The sequence below is a fragment of the Salvelinus sp. IW2-2015 genome, linkage group LG36 (assembly GCF_002910315.2).
Source record: "Salvelinus sp. IW2-2015 linkage group LG36, ASM291031v2, whole genome shotgun sequence".
In the NCBI taxonomy this organism is placed as follows: Eukaryota; Metazoa; Chordata; class Actinopteri; order Salmoniformes; family Salmonidae; genus Salvelinus; species Salvelinus sp. IW2-2015.
This window is the reverse complement of record NC_036875.1, coordinates 6393516-6410722: the sequence shown is the minus strand read 5'-3', so window position 1 is coordinate 6410722 and position 17207 is coordinate 6393516. Positions and strand designations below refer to the sequence as shown.

General features: G+C 43.5%; 1 protein-coding gene across 1 annotated transcript in view; it reads left to right on the top strand.

Annotated features, from left to right (window-relative positions):
• LOC111959629 (MYC binding protein 2) overlaps window positions 1-17207 on the top strand; it is a 236902-nt gene that overhangs the window by 143083 nt on the left and 76612 nt on the right. Inside the window, 11 exon segments of the mRNA XM_023981339.2 lie at window positions 799-941; window positions 4955-5055; window positions 10981-11199; window positions 11423-11645; window positions 11913-12031; window positions 12187-12274; window positions 14324-14373; window positions 15567-15739; window positions 15946-16090; window positions 16523-16732; window positions 17044-17099. Of these exon segments, the coding sequence (XP_023837107.1) occupies window positions 799-941; window positions 4955-5055; window positions 10981-11199; window positions 11423-11645; window positions 11913-12031; window positions 12187-12274; window positions 14324-14373; window positions 15567-15739; window positions 15946-16090; window positions 16523-16732; window positions 17044-17099 (1527 nt within the window).

Below are 17207 nucleotides of genomic sequence, written 5' to 3'. Positions count from 1 at the left end.
ATAATGTCGCCTATCAACAATGACAAGCCCCCTGGGTCTGACAACCAGGATGGAAAATTACTGAGGATAATAGCGGACGATATTGCCACTCCTATTTGCCATATCTTCAGTCTAAGTCTACACTCCAGGCCTGGAGGGAAGCTAAAGTAATTCCGCTACCCAAGAATAGTAAAGCCCCCTTTTCTGGCTCAAATTGCCAACCAATCAGCCTGTTACCAACCCGTAGTAAATTTCTGGGAAAAATGGTGTTTGACCAGATACAATACTATTTTACTGTAAACAAAGTGACAACTGACTTTCAGTACGCTTATAGGGAAGGACATTCAACAAGCACAGCACTTACACAAATGACTGATGATTGGCAGAGAGAAATTGATGATGAAAAGATTGGGGAGGCTGTTTTGTTAGACTTCAGTGTGGCTTTTGACATTGTCGATCATAGTCGATCACATTATCGATCATAGTCTTTTCACTTGTACTTGTCCCCCGTGGGAATCATACCCACCACCCTGGCGTTGGAAGTGCCATGCTCTTCCAACTATGTGCACAATGTGCATTGTAATATTGTTATATAGTGGTATCATACCTTTTGTTTTCTGGATTTGTGGTGGTGTGACAGTGTTATATGTACTTTTGATTTATGTGTAATATATGTGTCTTAATGTGTACCCCTGGAAGAGTAGCTGCTTCCTTGGCAGCACCTAATGGGGGATCCCTAGTAAAAATACAAATTCCATTCCCAATGCTTACAACTATTGGTAGTGCTAACACATGGGGGGTGTGTGTCTTTTCCCGAAGGAGTGAGTACGACGGAGATCTGCAGTCCCAGCTGCTGAGCAAAGCCAATGAGGAGGACAAGAACTGCAGCAGGGCTCTCGCAGTGGTCAGTGCAGTGGTCAGAGCTGCCAAGGATCTCCTTCACAGGGCGTTCACTGTCGATGGTAAGAACTGAGAGGTCTCTGTGAACAAGGCAAAATCTGCCAACGTTATTTTCATAATAAGTGACGTATKACAGGAGGGGCATCGAACTATAGCCTATTGGCAAATTGTACACAATCAGCTTGTCCAACAATTGGGAAAATGTCGCCGCCTTCTGTCTGATACTTTACCTTATAGCCAATGCACGCGGTTCCCTTTTCATCCCAACTGTCCATGCCAGAGAGGCGATCCCAGTTGTAAAGCCATACAATTAGTTTCAAGTTTTAATGTCACATGCACAAGTACAGTGCATTTACTTTCTTGTACTTGAAACTAATTGCATGGCTTTTACAAATCGCTTAATATTAGGAGKTACGAAATAAATATAGTAGCAATGGAAAACTAGGATTCCTTTTCAATAGTAACTATCAAAACTGTGTTTTCACACGCCATTGTATTAAACATTTTGCGCAATGACTGGGCTTATAAGGACATATTATGTTCTCTTTCAATTATTTGTTTGACATCTCAATAGTGAATTCACCAGAGTCTCCRAAGTAGCTTAAAGAACTAATCATGCCTATCTGTCGGAGACAGACGGGTGGAGTGGCCAATGAGGGAGCCCCTCCCCTCACAGTAAAGAGCCACCCGCCTGCCTTCTGATCGCCAGCACGACTTGATCTGTTTTCCTGTTTAACTGTTCACCGCATAGCGCAGTGTTTATCAGCACTTCTATTTTGTGTTAGGTGACTTTATCGAAATGAAACGTTTTCTATTGGGGTAGGAATTTGCTTCACCTCTATCGTCACACGGCTAGCTGCAGAGACTTGGCTAGCTTAGGTGTAAGGGTGACTGTCAAAGACTCCAGCCACCCGAGTCATAGACTGTTCTCTCTGCTTCCACACGGTAGGTCCAAGAGGCTTCTAAACAGCTTCTACCCCAAAGCCATTTTATTTATTTTTATTTTTTATTTCACCTTTATTTAACCAGGTAGGCTAGTTGAGAACAAGTTCTCATTTGCAACTGCGACCTGGCCAAGATAAAGCATAGCAGTGTGAACAGACAACACAGAGTTACACATGGAGTAAACAATAACAGTCAATAACATGGTAGAAAAAAAGGAATCTATATACAATGTGTGCAAAAGGCATGAGGTAGGCAATAAATCGAATAATTACAATTTAGCAGATTAACACTGAGTGATAAATCATCAGATGATCATGTGCAAGAAGAGATACTGGTGTGCAAAAGAGCAGAAAAGTAAATAAATAAAAGCAGTATGGGGGGTAGGTAGGTAAATTGGGTGGGTAGTTTACAGATGGACTATGTACAGCTGCAGCGATCGTTAGCTGCTCGGATAGCAGATTTTTAAAGTTGTTGAGGGAGATAAAAGTCTCCAACTTCAGAGATTTTTGCAATTCGTTCCAGTCGCAGGCAGCAGAGAATGGAAGGAAAGGCGTCCAAATGAGGTTTTAGCTTTAGGGATGATCAGTGAGATACACCTGCTGGAGCGCGTGCTGCGGGTGGGTGTAGCCATCGTGACCAGTGAACTGAGATAAGGCGGCACTTTACCTAGCATAGCCTTTGTAGATGACCTGGCAGCCAGTGGTCTGACGACGAACATGTAGCGAGGCCAGCCGACTAGGCATACAGGTCGCAGTGGTGGGTCGTATAAGGTGCTTTAGTAACAAAACGAATGGCATGTGATAAACTGCATCCAGTTTGCTGAGTAGAGTGTTGAAGCTATTTTTAGATGACATCGCGAAGTCGAGGATCGGTAGGATAGTCAGTTTTACTAGGGTAAGTTTGGCGGCGTGAGTGAAGGAGGCTTTGTTGCGGAATAGAAAGCCGATTCTTGATTTGATTTTGATTGGAGATGTTGATATGAGTCTGGAGGAGAGTTTGCAGTCTAGCCAGACACCTAGGTACTTATAGATGTCCACATATTCTAGGTCGGAACCGTCCAGGGTGGTGATGCTAGTCGGCGTGCGGGTGCAGCAGCGAACGGTTGAAAAGCATGCATTTGGTTTTACTAGCGTTTAAGAGCAGTTGGAGGCCACGGAAGGAGTGTTGTATGCATTGAAGCTCGTTTGGAGGTTAGATAGCACAGTGTCCAAGGAGGCCGGAAGTATATAGAATGGTGTCGTCTGCGTAGATGTTTAAAAGATCAGGGAAATCGCCCGCAGCAAGAGCAACATCATTGATGTATACAGAGAAAAGAGTCGGCCCGAGAATTGAACCCTGTGGTACCCCCATAGAGACTGCCAGAGGACCGGACAACATGCCCGCCATAAGACTCCTGAACAGCTATTCAAATGGCTACCCAGACTATCTGCAGTTTTCCCAATCAATCAAATGTATGTATAAAGTCTGTCACAAAGTGCTATACAGAAACCCAGCCTAAAACCCCAATCAGCAAGCCTGTGTATACGGCCTCACCTCAATCGCCAGATAGAGGTGACTTTATGCATGTCTCTCGGCTTTCCGTCACTGGAAGACCAGCCTGATTTGTGTTCCTGGCACTCCCGTAGGGTTAGTGGCAATGAGTAAAGTGGTAACGACAGATGCGTCACTCACGGGCTGGGGTGCAGTTCACAAGGGAGATGCAATAAATGGTGTATGGACCCACAAATCCACATTGCTTACATAATATATAATTGCCAGATTTTGATCAGAACGGGCAATACGACTGTAGTGATGTAATTCAACTCGCCCCTGCACTTACACAGACTATCTGTCAGAATTACTCTGTGGAGCAGAGCACACCTAGTTGTCCATCATGTGGACACCCCTTCAAATTAGTTGGTTCTGCTCTTTCAGCCACACCCATTGTTGACTTGTATAAAATCGAGCACACAGCCATGCAATCTCCATTGTCAAACATTGGCAGTAGAATGGCCTTACTGAAGCGCTCCGTGACTTCTAATGTGTCACTGTCATAGGGTGACTCAGTTACACCAGCTCTGTCAGGAGGAATGGGCCAAAATTCACCCAACTTATTGTGGGAAACTTGTGGAAGGCTACCCGAAACGTTTGACCCAAGTTAAGCAATTTATAGACAATGCTGCCAAATACTAATTGAGTGTATGTAAACTTCTGACTCACTGGGAACGTGATGAAATAAATAAAAGCTGAAATAAATCATTCTCTCTACTATTATTCTGACATTTCACATTCTTAAAATAATGTGGTGATCCTAACTGACCTAAGGCAGGGAATTTTTACTAGGATTAAATGTCAGGAATTGTTAAACTGAGTTTAAATGTATGTAAACTTCCGACTTCAACTGTAGGTAGGGTAAAGTGACTTGCGTAACCCCGGTTCTCTAATATTATGAGTGAGACACTTTACCACATTCCCATACTCGCAAGATTGTGAGGAAGTTCGGCGTGCTCGTGAATTATCAGAGGGCAGGCGGGTGGCTCTTTAGTATGAGGGGAGGGGCTCCCTCATACACCATCGACATGTCTGTCTCTGACAGACGTATATGATTTGCTTGAGCTACTAAGGAGATTCTGGTGAATTCCACTAGTGAGATGTCTCACTCTTAATATCAGAGAACCGGAGTTACGGAAGTTTCACTCCACTCAGCAACCAGCTGTTTGAGCTGCACGCTCTCGCTGCCCGACCAGGTGATACTCCAGTCAAACTATAGGCTCTTTGTGCGGCGCACATGATAAATGTAATACAGCAAATAAACAAAAATACATGTGCCAGTTTAATTCCACTACGTTACTCAGATTCACCTAGAATCCGTTAATCATGACCGTTGCATTTGTTTCAGCGGATAACCGACTAGTTATTGTGCTCCTGGAAGACTTTAATACAGGGCATGTTCATTGTGGACTGCACTTGTAAAATATAATAATTCTGCTCTGTATGTAATTGTATCTGTTTGAATTGTTGATTTTTGTTACACAGGGCACCATTGAAAAACAGACTGCTCTCAACTGGGATTTCCTGTATAAATGTTTAAAACAAAAAGAAAACCAGCCCTATATGTCTTTGTAATTAAAACCTGTGCTCCTGTCTGAAGCAGAGGACATGCCTGAGCTGCTGAGCTCGTCCAGCCTTTTCTCCACGCTGCTCCCCCTCATCCTGGCCTACATCGGCCCTGTGGCTGCCTCGGTACCCAAGGTGAGATGTGGTAAAAAATATCTGTGAAATAGGCTTTACATTTTGTTTTACTGCTGTATCTCGTCAAAGGTCCCCAAGGTGAGAGTAAGGTGTTTCTTTTTTTTCTTTCTAGATGAAGCACATTGATCCAGCCTAGCACTCTTTTTGAACCTAGCTTTTTATTGTTTATCAATGGTCAAAGCAAACCCAAAACGACTGTCAATAATCACACACGACATGGGGGTGCTTTCCTGGGGTGACATGACACAGATCCGGCCCATCTCCACATTGAGCTCTGGCCATAGCTCTTTGAGGAACCTTTCCAGGAGGATGTAAGGTAGACGCTTGTTGGCACTGGTCTCCTGAAGTATGTTGAAGGCCTTGATGCTGCCATATCTGGCTTTCTGCCACGCTTTTCTGTAGTTCATCTGAAATGTTGTTGAGTACCTTCTGTTGGGCTCTCTCCAATGAGTGTTTTCCGAACCCTCTTGATCACGCCTCTGTGCTCAAAGATCTCCCCTATGAGAATGAAGCAGGATTCTGCCCCGCTCTTCCTATCCGTCTCATCCTCATAGTCTGACAGGTCACTGTCTTCCTCAGTCTCCTCTTGGTAGGATAAGGAGTCTCCAGGCAGCCATCGTCTTCAGGAAGTGACCTTCAGGTGCTCCGGAGAGGGGCTAAGGAAGGCATAGAGCGCCTAGCTCTGACACGTCCGCTCGTCGGTCAGCATTTTGGTATTGACTTCTTAAGGAGCTTTTGGTCAACAGATTTGAATGGCAGTTTACTGATGGAGGGAAGCTGGACTTTTTTCAAGGAGGGGAATTAGTTGGTCATCTTCCTGTGCAGAGCCACAGGGTTCCTGTGAGCTACCTGGTTATGCTCTTCCGGCTGTTCTCGAAGTCATACATTTGCAGGAGGCTCACACTGATGAAGTAACATCTTCTCCTCAGCCCTGGTGATGAGGGTCCTCCAGTACCCCAGGTTCTCACACCACCAGTTCGGGAAATGCGCAGCTGCAAGTCGCTTTGCTTCTTCTCCATTGCCCCTATCTCCTCATTCAGCTTATGCATGTCCTGGTTATCGGGCTTGGGGTCAATTTGGATGGAGCCCAGGGCCTGGCATTTACACAACAGGGCTTCACTTGTCCAAAATAGTTGGACTCGTTCCAAAATGGACCTGGGGCTTTCCCACCTGGACCCGATATGCATAAATTAATTTTCTTAATATAGAGACCCATTCCAAATGGACCCGAGGACAACTAGACCCGTTCCGTATAGACTTGGTCGGATCCAGACCTGGTCCAATCCAAGTGATGGAAGTATAGTAGATGGCTGCAATTGCTGTTATACATAATCCAATACGATTACGTCATTCATTACTTAATTTGTAAATCGGGAGATGCCGGAACAAGAAGTGAGAGTGGGGTGACCTATCTAGCTCCGAGGTACTAGAACGCATACATAAAAATAAAATAATAAATGTGTTTAATAAAGCATTGTATACATATCACATTTGCATAGTGGCATAGAGAAGTAGAGGCACTAAGAAGTTGCACACATGGGGGGAACATTTTTGTGGCCTAGGAACATTCAGCCTTTTATAAACGCATTTCATTGCAATTCTAATAATTTTGCATAACTGTAGACTTTGTCAGAATGACAGCCTACTTTGACACTGAGAATCTGAGATCAATAAAAACGACCATGTCTTGAATCCATCAATAGCCTAGACCTAGGTATGTGGAGACGCACATATTGTAGGCTACAATTTGAAGAGGAAATTATAGTCCTAAAAATGCTCACCCAGTGATGCGCAGCTCACTTGCCGGTGATGGCCGATGCATTCGTGCCAAAAGCCTATCTCTCTGTTATTTTACTTTGCATGCATATATATATATATATATATATATATGTGTGTATATATATATATATATATATGTGTGTATATATATATATGTATATATATGTGTGTGTGTGTATATATACACACACACACACACAGTGGGGAGAACAAGTATTTGAAACACTGCCGATTTTGCAGGTTTTCCTACTTACAAAGCATGTAGAGGTCTGTCATTTTTATCATAGGTACACTTCAACGGTTGAGGAGACGGAATCTAAAACAAAAATCCAGAAAATCACATTGTATGATTTTTTAAGTAATTAATTAGCATTTTATTGCATGACATAAGTATATGATACATCAGAAAAGCAGAACTTAATATTTGGTACAGAAACCTTTGTTTGCAATTTACAGAGATAATACGTTTCCTGTAGTTCTTGACCAGGTTTGCACACACTGCAGCAGGGATTTTGGCCCACTCCTCCATACAGACCTTCTCCAGATCCTTCAGGTTCGGGGCTGTCGCTGGGCAATACGGACTTTCAGCTCCCTCCAAAGATTTTCTATTGGTTCAGGTCTGGAGACTGGCTAGGCCACTCCAGGACTTGAGATGATTTTACGGAGCCACTCCTTAGTTGCCCTGGCTGTGTGTTTCGGGTCGTTGTCATGCTGGAAGACCCAGCCACGGACCCATCTTCAATGCTCTTACTGAGGGAAGGAGGTTGTTGGCCAAGATCTCACGATACATGACCCCATCCATCCTCCCCTCAATACGGTGCAGTCGTCCTGTCCCCTTTGCAGAAAAGCATCCCCAAAGAATGATGTTTCCACCTCCATGCTTCACGGTTTGGATGGTGTTCTTGGGTTGTACTTCTTCCTTCTTCTTCCTCCAAACACGGCGAGTGGAGTTTAGACCAAAAAAGCTCTATTTTTGTCTCATCAGACCACATGACCGTCTCCCATTCCTCCTCTGGATCATCCAGATGGTCATTGCCAAACTTCAGACGGGCCTGGACATGCGCTGGCTTTGAGCACGGGGACTTGCGTGCGCTGCAGGATTTTAACCATGACGGCGTTATGTGTTACTAATGGTTTTCTTTGAGACTGTGGTCCCAGCTCTCTTCAGGTCATTGACCAGGTCCTGCCGTTGTAGTTCTGGGCTGATCCCTCACCTTCCTCATGATCATTGATGCCCCACGAAGTGAGATATTGCATGGAGCCCCAGACCGAGGGTGATTGACCGTCATCTTGAACTTCTTCCATTTTCTAATAATTGCGCCAACAGTTGTTGCCTTCTCACCAAGCTGCTTGCCTATTGTCCTGTAGCCCATCCCAGCCTTGTGCAGGTCTACAATTTTATCCCTGATGTCCTTACACAGCTCTCTGGTCTTGGCCATTGTGGAGAAGTTGGAGTCTGTTTGATTGAGTGTGTGGACAGGTGTCTTTTATACAGGTAACGGGTTGAAACAGGTGCAGTTAATACAGGTAATGAGTGGAGAACAGGAGGGTTCTTTAAAAAAAAAACTAAACAGGTCTGTGAGACCGTGAAATTCTTACTGGTTGGTAGGTGATCAAATACTTATGTCATGCAATAAAATGCAAATGAATTACTTAAAAATCATACAATGTGATTTTATGGATTTTTGTTTTAGATTCCGTCTCTCACTGTTGAAGTGTACCTATGATAAAAATTACAGACCTCTACATGCTTTGTAAGTAGGAAAACCTGCAACATCGGCAGTGTATCAAATACTTGTTCTTCCCACTGTATATAATGTAGGTACATGATGTAATGATGCCACGTTAAAATGTTGCGCTACACGTGCAACACAGCATTCCTAACCTAGCACACAATGTCTGCTGTGTGGATCGAGCTGTCACCAAGTCGAGCAGTCATTTGAAAGGGTAAGAAAATTTCAGCGAGACAACTCAAAGGCGAAATCCACAGTAAAATTCATTGCCCTTGACAATCAACCGTTTTCTGTCGTGGGTGGTAGAGCACTGGTACGCACTACCAAKTGCGCTATTTTTCAGATGTTACCCTACCGGAGTTAGCTTCACGACATACATACTATGGAACCACCTATTGGGCCTTTGCGTGTCAAAAAAGATACACGTCAAATTACACTATTTGACAATAACACTATTTCACACATTAAATAAGCTTTTAATTTCACACGTCAAATAACACAGTTCTATTATAGAATGGTGTGTGTTCTGAATTTGCACCTGTAAGCCAAGCACCACCACTACTATCAGTAGCACTGTCAAAACTGTACAAACAAGTCTGCTAACACCGGCCACGAACGATGTGTTTACAATACCGCGTTGGTAATAAAGCATTATTTGTTCGACCGCAACTTCTGGGTAGATAGCTAGCTTTTGCTTGGTACCAAGCTAGCACCAATACAACCAGCCTGAAAACAATGACCAGTAGAAACTGCAGTAATTTTCATTATTCTTAGCAATGATTTTGGAATCCTTGTAAGTATTTGCTAGGTTGTTCACCTATTGTTCACCTATTGTTCACCTATTGAAATTGAACTTCAGTTATTGAAAATGAACAGCTAGCCAGCTACTTAACCCGGTTGCCCAAAGCTAACGTTATAATCGGCCAGCTATGTGTTGTGAAGGTAGGCACAATATTGGAATTTGGGTGTTTGCTTTCAAAATAAAAGTACCTCTTTGAATGTGATGCAGAAGGTTACATTTGGTGGCTTCATACCATATATAGACTAGATAATGTTAAACAAGGTTGGAATGTGAAGCAATGAAATGGGGTATCAATCTACTCGGTGACACCCACAGAACACAAATATTTGCGTTGTAGCTCTTATCGAGGGACTGTGACTGTGTGAAATCACCTCCCCAGTTAGACTATTGTGTGTATTGACATTCATATTGCACTGTAAAACTACCCAAGGATTGGGGATCAATGAAATGGGGTGTCAGTCTACTCAATTCGCAATATATTTTTTCCCAATGTCCCCCTCAGTTATCAGACTCCAAAACATTCATGCAGTATTGTTTTTATTGGCAATAGTGTTCAATACTAGGGTGGGGAACTTTCTGGTAAATTTCCAGAATTTTGGTTAAATTCATCAAAAAAGTTAACTTATAACAGTGAACCTTTTTTGTGGGATACACATAAGGCAACGACGCTGGGCCAATTGTGCGCCGTCCTATGGGACTCCCAATCACGGCCAGATGTGATACAGCCTGGATTCGAACCAGGGACTCCAGCAGGTATATCTCACTGGTCATCCCCAAAGCCAACACCTCCTTTGGCCGCCTTCCAGTTCTCTGCTGCCAATGACTGGAACGAATTTCAAAAATCACTGAAGTTGGAGACTTGTATCTCCCTCACTAACTTTAAACATCAGCTATCTGAGCAGCTAACCGATTGCTGTAGCTGTACACAGCCCATCTGTAAATAGCCCATCTAATCTACCTACCTCATCCCATATTGTTTTTATTTAATTTTTTGCTCTTTTGCACACCAGTATTTCTACTTGCACACCAGTATTTCTACTTGCACATCATCATCTGCACWTCTATCACTCCAGTGTTAATTTTTTAAATTGTATTTACTTCGCTACAATGACCTATTTATTGCCTTACCTCCTCACACCATTTGCACACACTGTATATATATACTTTTTYCCCTATTGTGTTATTGACTGTACGTTTGTTTATCCTGTGTGTAACTCTGTGTTGTTTGTGTCACACTGCTTTGCGTTATCTTGGCCTGGTCGCAGGTGTAAATGAGAACTTGTTCTCAACTGGCCTACCTGGTTAAATAAAGGAGAAATAAATTTTAAAAAAATACGATTTTTTACAAGGATTAAATGTTAGGAATTGTGAAAAACTGAGTTTAAATGTTTTTTGGCTAGAAAAAAATGTTTAACTTGAAAGGGGGAGAGCAAGAGATGTAGGTGCCCATTACTATTACCCCTATATGTTTAGATGTAAACGTAATTCAAGATCATACACCATACCCAGTGGGTCAACTTCCTGCTTACAGATAACAATAACATATAAGTGTACCTTTTAAGGGAAACAGAACCAGTGTGATTCATTTGATCATGTTTTTTTCCCAATCAGGCCGCAGTGGAAGTCTTTGGTCTGGTCCAGGAGTTACTTCCTGCTGTCTCCGCTTTGAACCAGAAGTATGCCCCACTGGCTTTCAACCCCAACCAATCAACAGACAGCACCACGGGCAACCAGCTGGAGCAGGGCCTATCAGCTTGCACCACCTCCAGTCACTATGCTGTGATAGAGAGCGACCACCCTTACAAGCAGGCCGGAGTCACACAGTATATGGTAAAGCATTCACACACGGTGAAGTGGGACTGTTCCCAACGTAGGAATTCTTAGTCAACGGTAAAGAAAAGTATATATCTAGCAGAACTGGACTTATTATATGAACCAGGATGTACTTTTTTACAAATTTGGATCCCCATTAACTTTTGCAGAAGCATCAGCTACTCTTCCTACGCATAATTGTGTCATGGCTTTAACCATCCTCTCCCCCTTAACACCTCAGCTGTCATTCCCGGACTGCGTGCGGTGGACCACCATCGAGTTTGACCCCCAGTGTGGCACAGCCCAGCCAGAGGATGTCCTCCGCCTGCTCATCCCAGGCCATTCGCTCCACCTGTCCAGCCTGAGCACCAAGCCCCTGGCCCACGACACCATCAACACCTGGGTGGAGCTCAAGAAGATCTCTGGCTCCAATGGCTGGCCCACCACTGTCCTAGTGCTGCCAGGTAAGATAAAAGCGGTCCAACGCAAGGAAACAAGTCATTTGAACCAATMAAAAGGTTAGGTTCAAATGACACGCAAGGAAACAAGTAATTTGAACCAATCAAAGGTTAGGTTATTGATCGGGGCAGCTCAATATCTTCAATGGACAGCTCTGCTCAGTCACTTGCTACATGAATTAATCTCAGCTAACCTACAATAAAGTAGTCCCCCTGTCCTCCCTGCTGACAATATCACAGGATCACCCTTCTGTTCTTCCTTTGGCATCCCAGGAAACGAGGCCCTGTTCTCCTTAGAAACTGCCTCTGACTACGTAAAAGACGAGAAGGCCTGTTTCTACGGCTTCAAGTGTGTTGCCGTGGGTTACGAATTCAACCCCGGACCAGATGAGGTAAGGGGGAACTTTGCTTTGCTATGTTAAAAGGGTTGTTTCCCCCAAAAACAAGATTTACCCACTTTTCCTGTTCTTGTACTATCATTTGTTGTCAAATAAATGTTTTTACAACAAATGATACCTTTCTCTCTGTGTGTGTGCGCACATTTAAGGTTATTATCCAGCTGGAGAAGGAGTTGGCATACTTGGGCAGTGTGTGTGCTGCTGCTCTCATGAAGAAGGATCTGGCTCTTCCTATAGGTGAGGGAGATCATAGAACATGGCAAAACCGATGGGTAACACAGGAGAACTTATATTGAGCATGTACTGTATCAACTCATATTCTTTCAATACAAGTACCAGGTGCTTGTTCTCATTATTGAAGTTGCAGTCAAATATATTTGCACCTTTACACTTTACAATGGAGCAGAATGTTCTCTTTTCTCTTTTCAAAACTGGTTCATAATTTAGTTCAGGCCATTTTGTGATTTTGAAGTGAAAATTCTAAATGTCATTTTTTTCTTGGTCCTGTGCAGTTGTAAATCATACAAATACACTTGTGATCACCAAACGTTTTTTTCAATTTAATCTTATTTTGTGAAGAAATAGTGCCAATATATTTGACTGCAACTGTATACAGGTGAAGTTGGAAGTTTACATACACTTAGGTTGGAGTCATTAAAAATAGTTTTTCAACCACTCCACAAATTTCTTGTAAACTATTGTTTTGGCAAGTCGGTTAGGACATCTACTTTGTGCATGACACAATACATTTTTCCAACAATTGTTTACAGACAGATTATTTCACTTGTAATTCACTGTTTCACAATTCCAGTGGGTCAGTTTACATACACTAATTTGACTGTGTCTTTAAACAGCTTGGAAAATTCCAGAAAAATGTGATGGCTTTAGAAGCTTCTGATAGGCTAATTGACATAATTTGAGTCAATTGGAGGTGTACCGGTGGATGTATTTCAAGGCCTACCTTCAAACTCAGTGCTTCTTTGCTTGACATCATGGGAAAATCTAAAGAAATCAGCCAAGACCTCATAAAATTTCCTCCACAAGTCTGGTTCATCCTTGGGAGCAATTTCCAAACACCTGAAGGTACCATGTTCATCTGTACAAACAATAGTAAGCAAGTATAAACACCATGGGGCCACACAGCCGTCATACCGCTCAGGAAGGAGACGCGTTCTGTCTCCTCGAGATGAACGTACGTTGGTGTGAAAAGTGCAAATCAATCCCAGAACAACAGGAAAGGACCTTGTAAAGATTCTGGAGGAAACAGGTACAAAAGTATCTATATCCACAGTAAAATGAGTCCTATATCGGCATAACCTGAAAGGCTGCTCGGCAAGGAAGAAGCCACTGTTCCAAAACCGCCATAAAAAAGCTAGACTACGGTTTGCAACTGCACATGGGGACAAAGACCGTACTTTTTGGAGAAATGTCCTCTGGTCTGATGAAACAAAAATGGAACTGTTTGGCCATAATGACGATTGTTATATTTGGAGGAAAAAGGGGGAGGCTTGCAAGCCGAAGAACACCATCTTAACCGTGAAGCACGGGGGGTGGCAGCATCATGTTGTGGGGTGGCAGCATCATGTTGTGGGGTGCTTTGCTGCAGGATGGACTGGTGCACTTCACAAACTAGATGGCATCATGAGGGAGGAAAATTATGTGGATATATTGAAGCAACATCTCAAAACATCAGTCAGGAAGTTTAAAGCTTGGTCGTAAATGGGTCTTCCAAATGGACAATGCAAAGCATACTTCCTTAGATGTGGCAAAATGGCTTAAAGACAACAAAGTCAAGGTATTGGAGTGGCCATCACAAAGCCCTGACCTCAATCGAAAATGTGTGGGCAGAACTGAAAAAGTGTGTGCGAGCAAGGAGGCCTACAAACCTAACTCAGTTACGCCAGCTCTGTCAGGAGGAACTTATTGTGGAAGGCTACCCGAAACGTTTGACCCAAGTTAAACAATTTAAAGACAATGCTACCAAATACTAATTGAGTGTATGTAAACTTCTGACCCACTGGGAATGTGATGAAAGAAATAATAGCTGAAATAAATCATTCTCTCTACTATTATTCTGACATTTCACACTCTTAAAATAAAGTGGTGATCCTAACTGACCTAAGACAGGGAATTTTTACTGGGATTAAATGTCAGGAACTGTGAAAAACTGAGTTGAAATATATTTGACTAATGTGTAAACTTCCGACTTCAACTGTATGTGCTTGTATGATTATAATTTGCACTAAATGGCATATCATATTTTATCATCTGTACTTTTTTTTTCAGGGAATGAACTTGAAGAGGACCTTGAGATTCTTGAAGAGACCTCTCTCCAGGTATTCTGATGCCATTTAACTTTTTCATAATCACATTGTGACATAACTAAAGCTCTCAAGTGTGTAAGCATGAGGTGTGAAAAAGACGGCCAGCCCTCAAACTTATCATCAAGCCTCTGTCAGCATGTAACGATGACATACAGTGCTGCTTAAAAGTATGTGGACAGATTTTTTCAGGACATCCCTGCCAGCCAAACATTCTCCTTACCCGGACGATGCTGGGCCAATTGTGCGCCGCCCCATGGGTCTCCCAGTCGCGACCGGCTGCAACAGAGCCTGGACCCAGAATCTCTAGTGGTACAGCTAGCAGTGCGATGCAGTGCTTTAGACCATTGTGCCACTCTGGAGGCCACCACCTGGACAGACCTGAAGGTTTCTGGAAGCCCATTCTCTGGACCGATGAGTCCAAAATGGACATTTTTGTTCACAAGCAACACCGCTACGTTTTGCGATAACCCAACACGGCCTACCACCAAAATAACCTTATCCCAACAGTCAAGCATGGTGGTGGGAATGTCAAGATCTCAGCTGCTTTTCCTCCTCTGGATCTGGATGACTCCACATCATTAAGGGAACCATGAATTCTGAGGTATACCAGGAGATTCTGGAACAGAACGTCAGGCCATCAGTCAAGGAGCTAAAGCTGGGTCTAAAATGGGTCTTCCATCAAGACAACGACCCAAAGTATTCATGTAAATCTACCAAAGAATGGCTCAGGAGAAAGAAGATTTGTGTTTTGGATTGGCCATGTCAAGTCCTGACCTAAATCCAATCGAGATGCTGTGGCAGGACCTGAAGCAGGCAGTTCATGCCAGACACCCCTCAAACCTCATTCAATTGGCTATGTTCTGTAAGGAGGAGTTGGCAAATACCCCTCAAAACAGATGTCAGAGACTGATTACTGGCTATAGGAGACGTTTACTCCCAAGTTATCACTGCTAATGGAGATGCCACAAGCTATTGGGGTTCACATAGTTTTGCACACATCAAATCTGAGTTTCGGTTAAATAAACCACTTCTGTTAAATAAACAATGAAAATATATCATATTTTGTTTCTGTCATTTACTTGGAATGTCTTTATTACGAATTGGGGTTTATTTTAATATTTATCACAAATGAATGACCAGCCCTGTAGGGTTCTCATACTTTAAAGCAAGACTGTACTTCCCTTTCCCTCCCCCTCTCACTCCAGGTGTGTAAGGCCCACTCAGGTATCCTGGGCAAGGGGCTGGCCCTGTCCCACTCCCCCACCATCCTGGAGGCTCTGGAGGGCAACCTGCCCCTGCACCTGCAGACCAACGAGCATTCTTTCCTTGAGGACTTAATCACCTGCGAGCAGAACTCCAGCGGAGGACGCCTGGCCAGGTGAGAGAGATGGAGACGGCATGTAGACACAAACACACAGGCACACATGCCCACGTACACACACACACTGCGTGAAACAAAGCTCAGCTCATAGCCAGGTAAGCTGTGAAGAACAGCTATGAATATTCCCACTTAGTGGTACATTTCTTTGTCTCTTAGCCAGGTTGTAAATAAATAGATAAAGAAATGTACCACCCTTCCCCCAGGTGGCTGCAACCGGACTCATACGCGGACCCCCAGAAGACGTCTCTGATCCTGAACAAGGACGACATCTGCTGCGGCTGGCCCACTACAGTGGCCGTCCAGACCAAAGACCAGTACGGAGACGTGGTGCATGTGCCCAACATGAAGGTCAGGGTTTTGAATTGTTCTGTTCTGTTACTTCATGTCATAGAAAGCCTACATCGTCACATGATTGTTTGTAGTGACAGATTAGACCTGAAACATACACTTATGTTTGCCACACACTACCTATTCAGACTGTTAGCTAACCTGCCAATCAGACTGGCTACCAAGCCACTGAAATTTGCTTTAACTTGGGACATGTTCAACTCTGGTCTTAAGCTCTCTAGTTGCCGACCATTAAGTCGCTGAGTGTCCCCTTGTGTGCATCGGAAATGACTGGTTGCTGGTAGCTAGATCACTGATATCCTCACCAGATGTTATACCACTGTAATGTTATCAGATTTTCATTGTGAACATAAATAGACTATGTTAGCTAACATTTGCGAACTGTACACCTTGTTGAAGGCATCCCATGTCTCTCCCTCTCCTCTCCCTCAGGTGGAGGTGAAGGCGGTGCCCGTCTCCCAGAAGAAATCCATGCAGCAGGAGTGCATRAGGAAGCTGCAGCGTCTCCCAGGCAGTGCCAACCCCTCCTCCTCGGGCACTGCTGACCTGACCTTCGGGGGCCTGCCCATGCCCAAGCTGGACGCCACTTACGAGCCCATGATCGTCAAGGAGGCGCGCTACATCGCCATCACAATGATGAAGGTTGGGCAAAGATCAAACAGATTTGTTTAGATGTTTATATTAAAATGAATGTTTTATCTTTATGCGTTGGACTGAAATTAATTTATTAGCTTGTATGTGAAGCATACTGGTTTGTTTTCTACCTGGGCCCTTGTTCACCTCCCTCCACATATCTTCTAGATCTGGAGCGGAAAGCAACATGGCAGAACCTAGGTGAAGCTGTTGCTCACCAGACCCGTGTTTCCTTGTGAAATGATAGAGAAATAGTTTGTTTTTAGAGCGTAACCTACCTGTATTATGTTTTTGACACCATGCTTATCCTCTTTGTCCAGGCCTATGAGAATTACTCGTTCGAGGAGCTTCGCTTTGCTTCGCCCACTCCAAAGAGGTAATAGATGAGATACAGTTCAATCAAGTGCAGCAAAAGTAATTGAATGTAAACAAACTCCTTTACAATTTAGTCGCTTAGCAGACACTCTTATCCAGAGCGACTTAC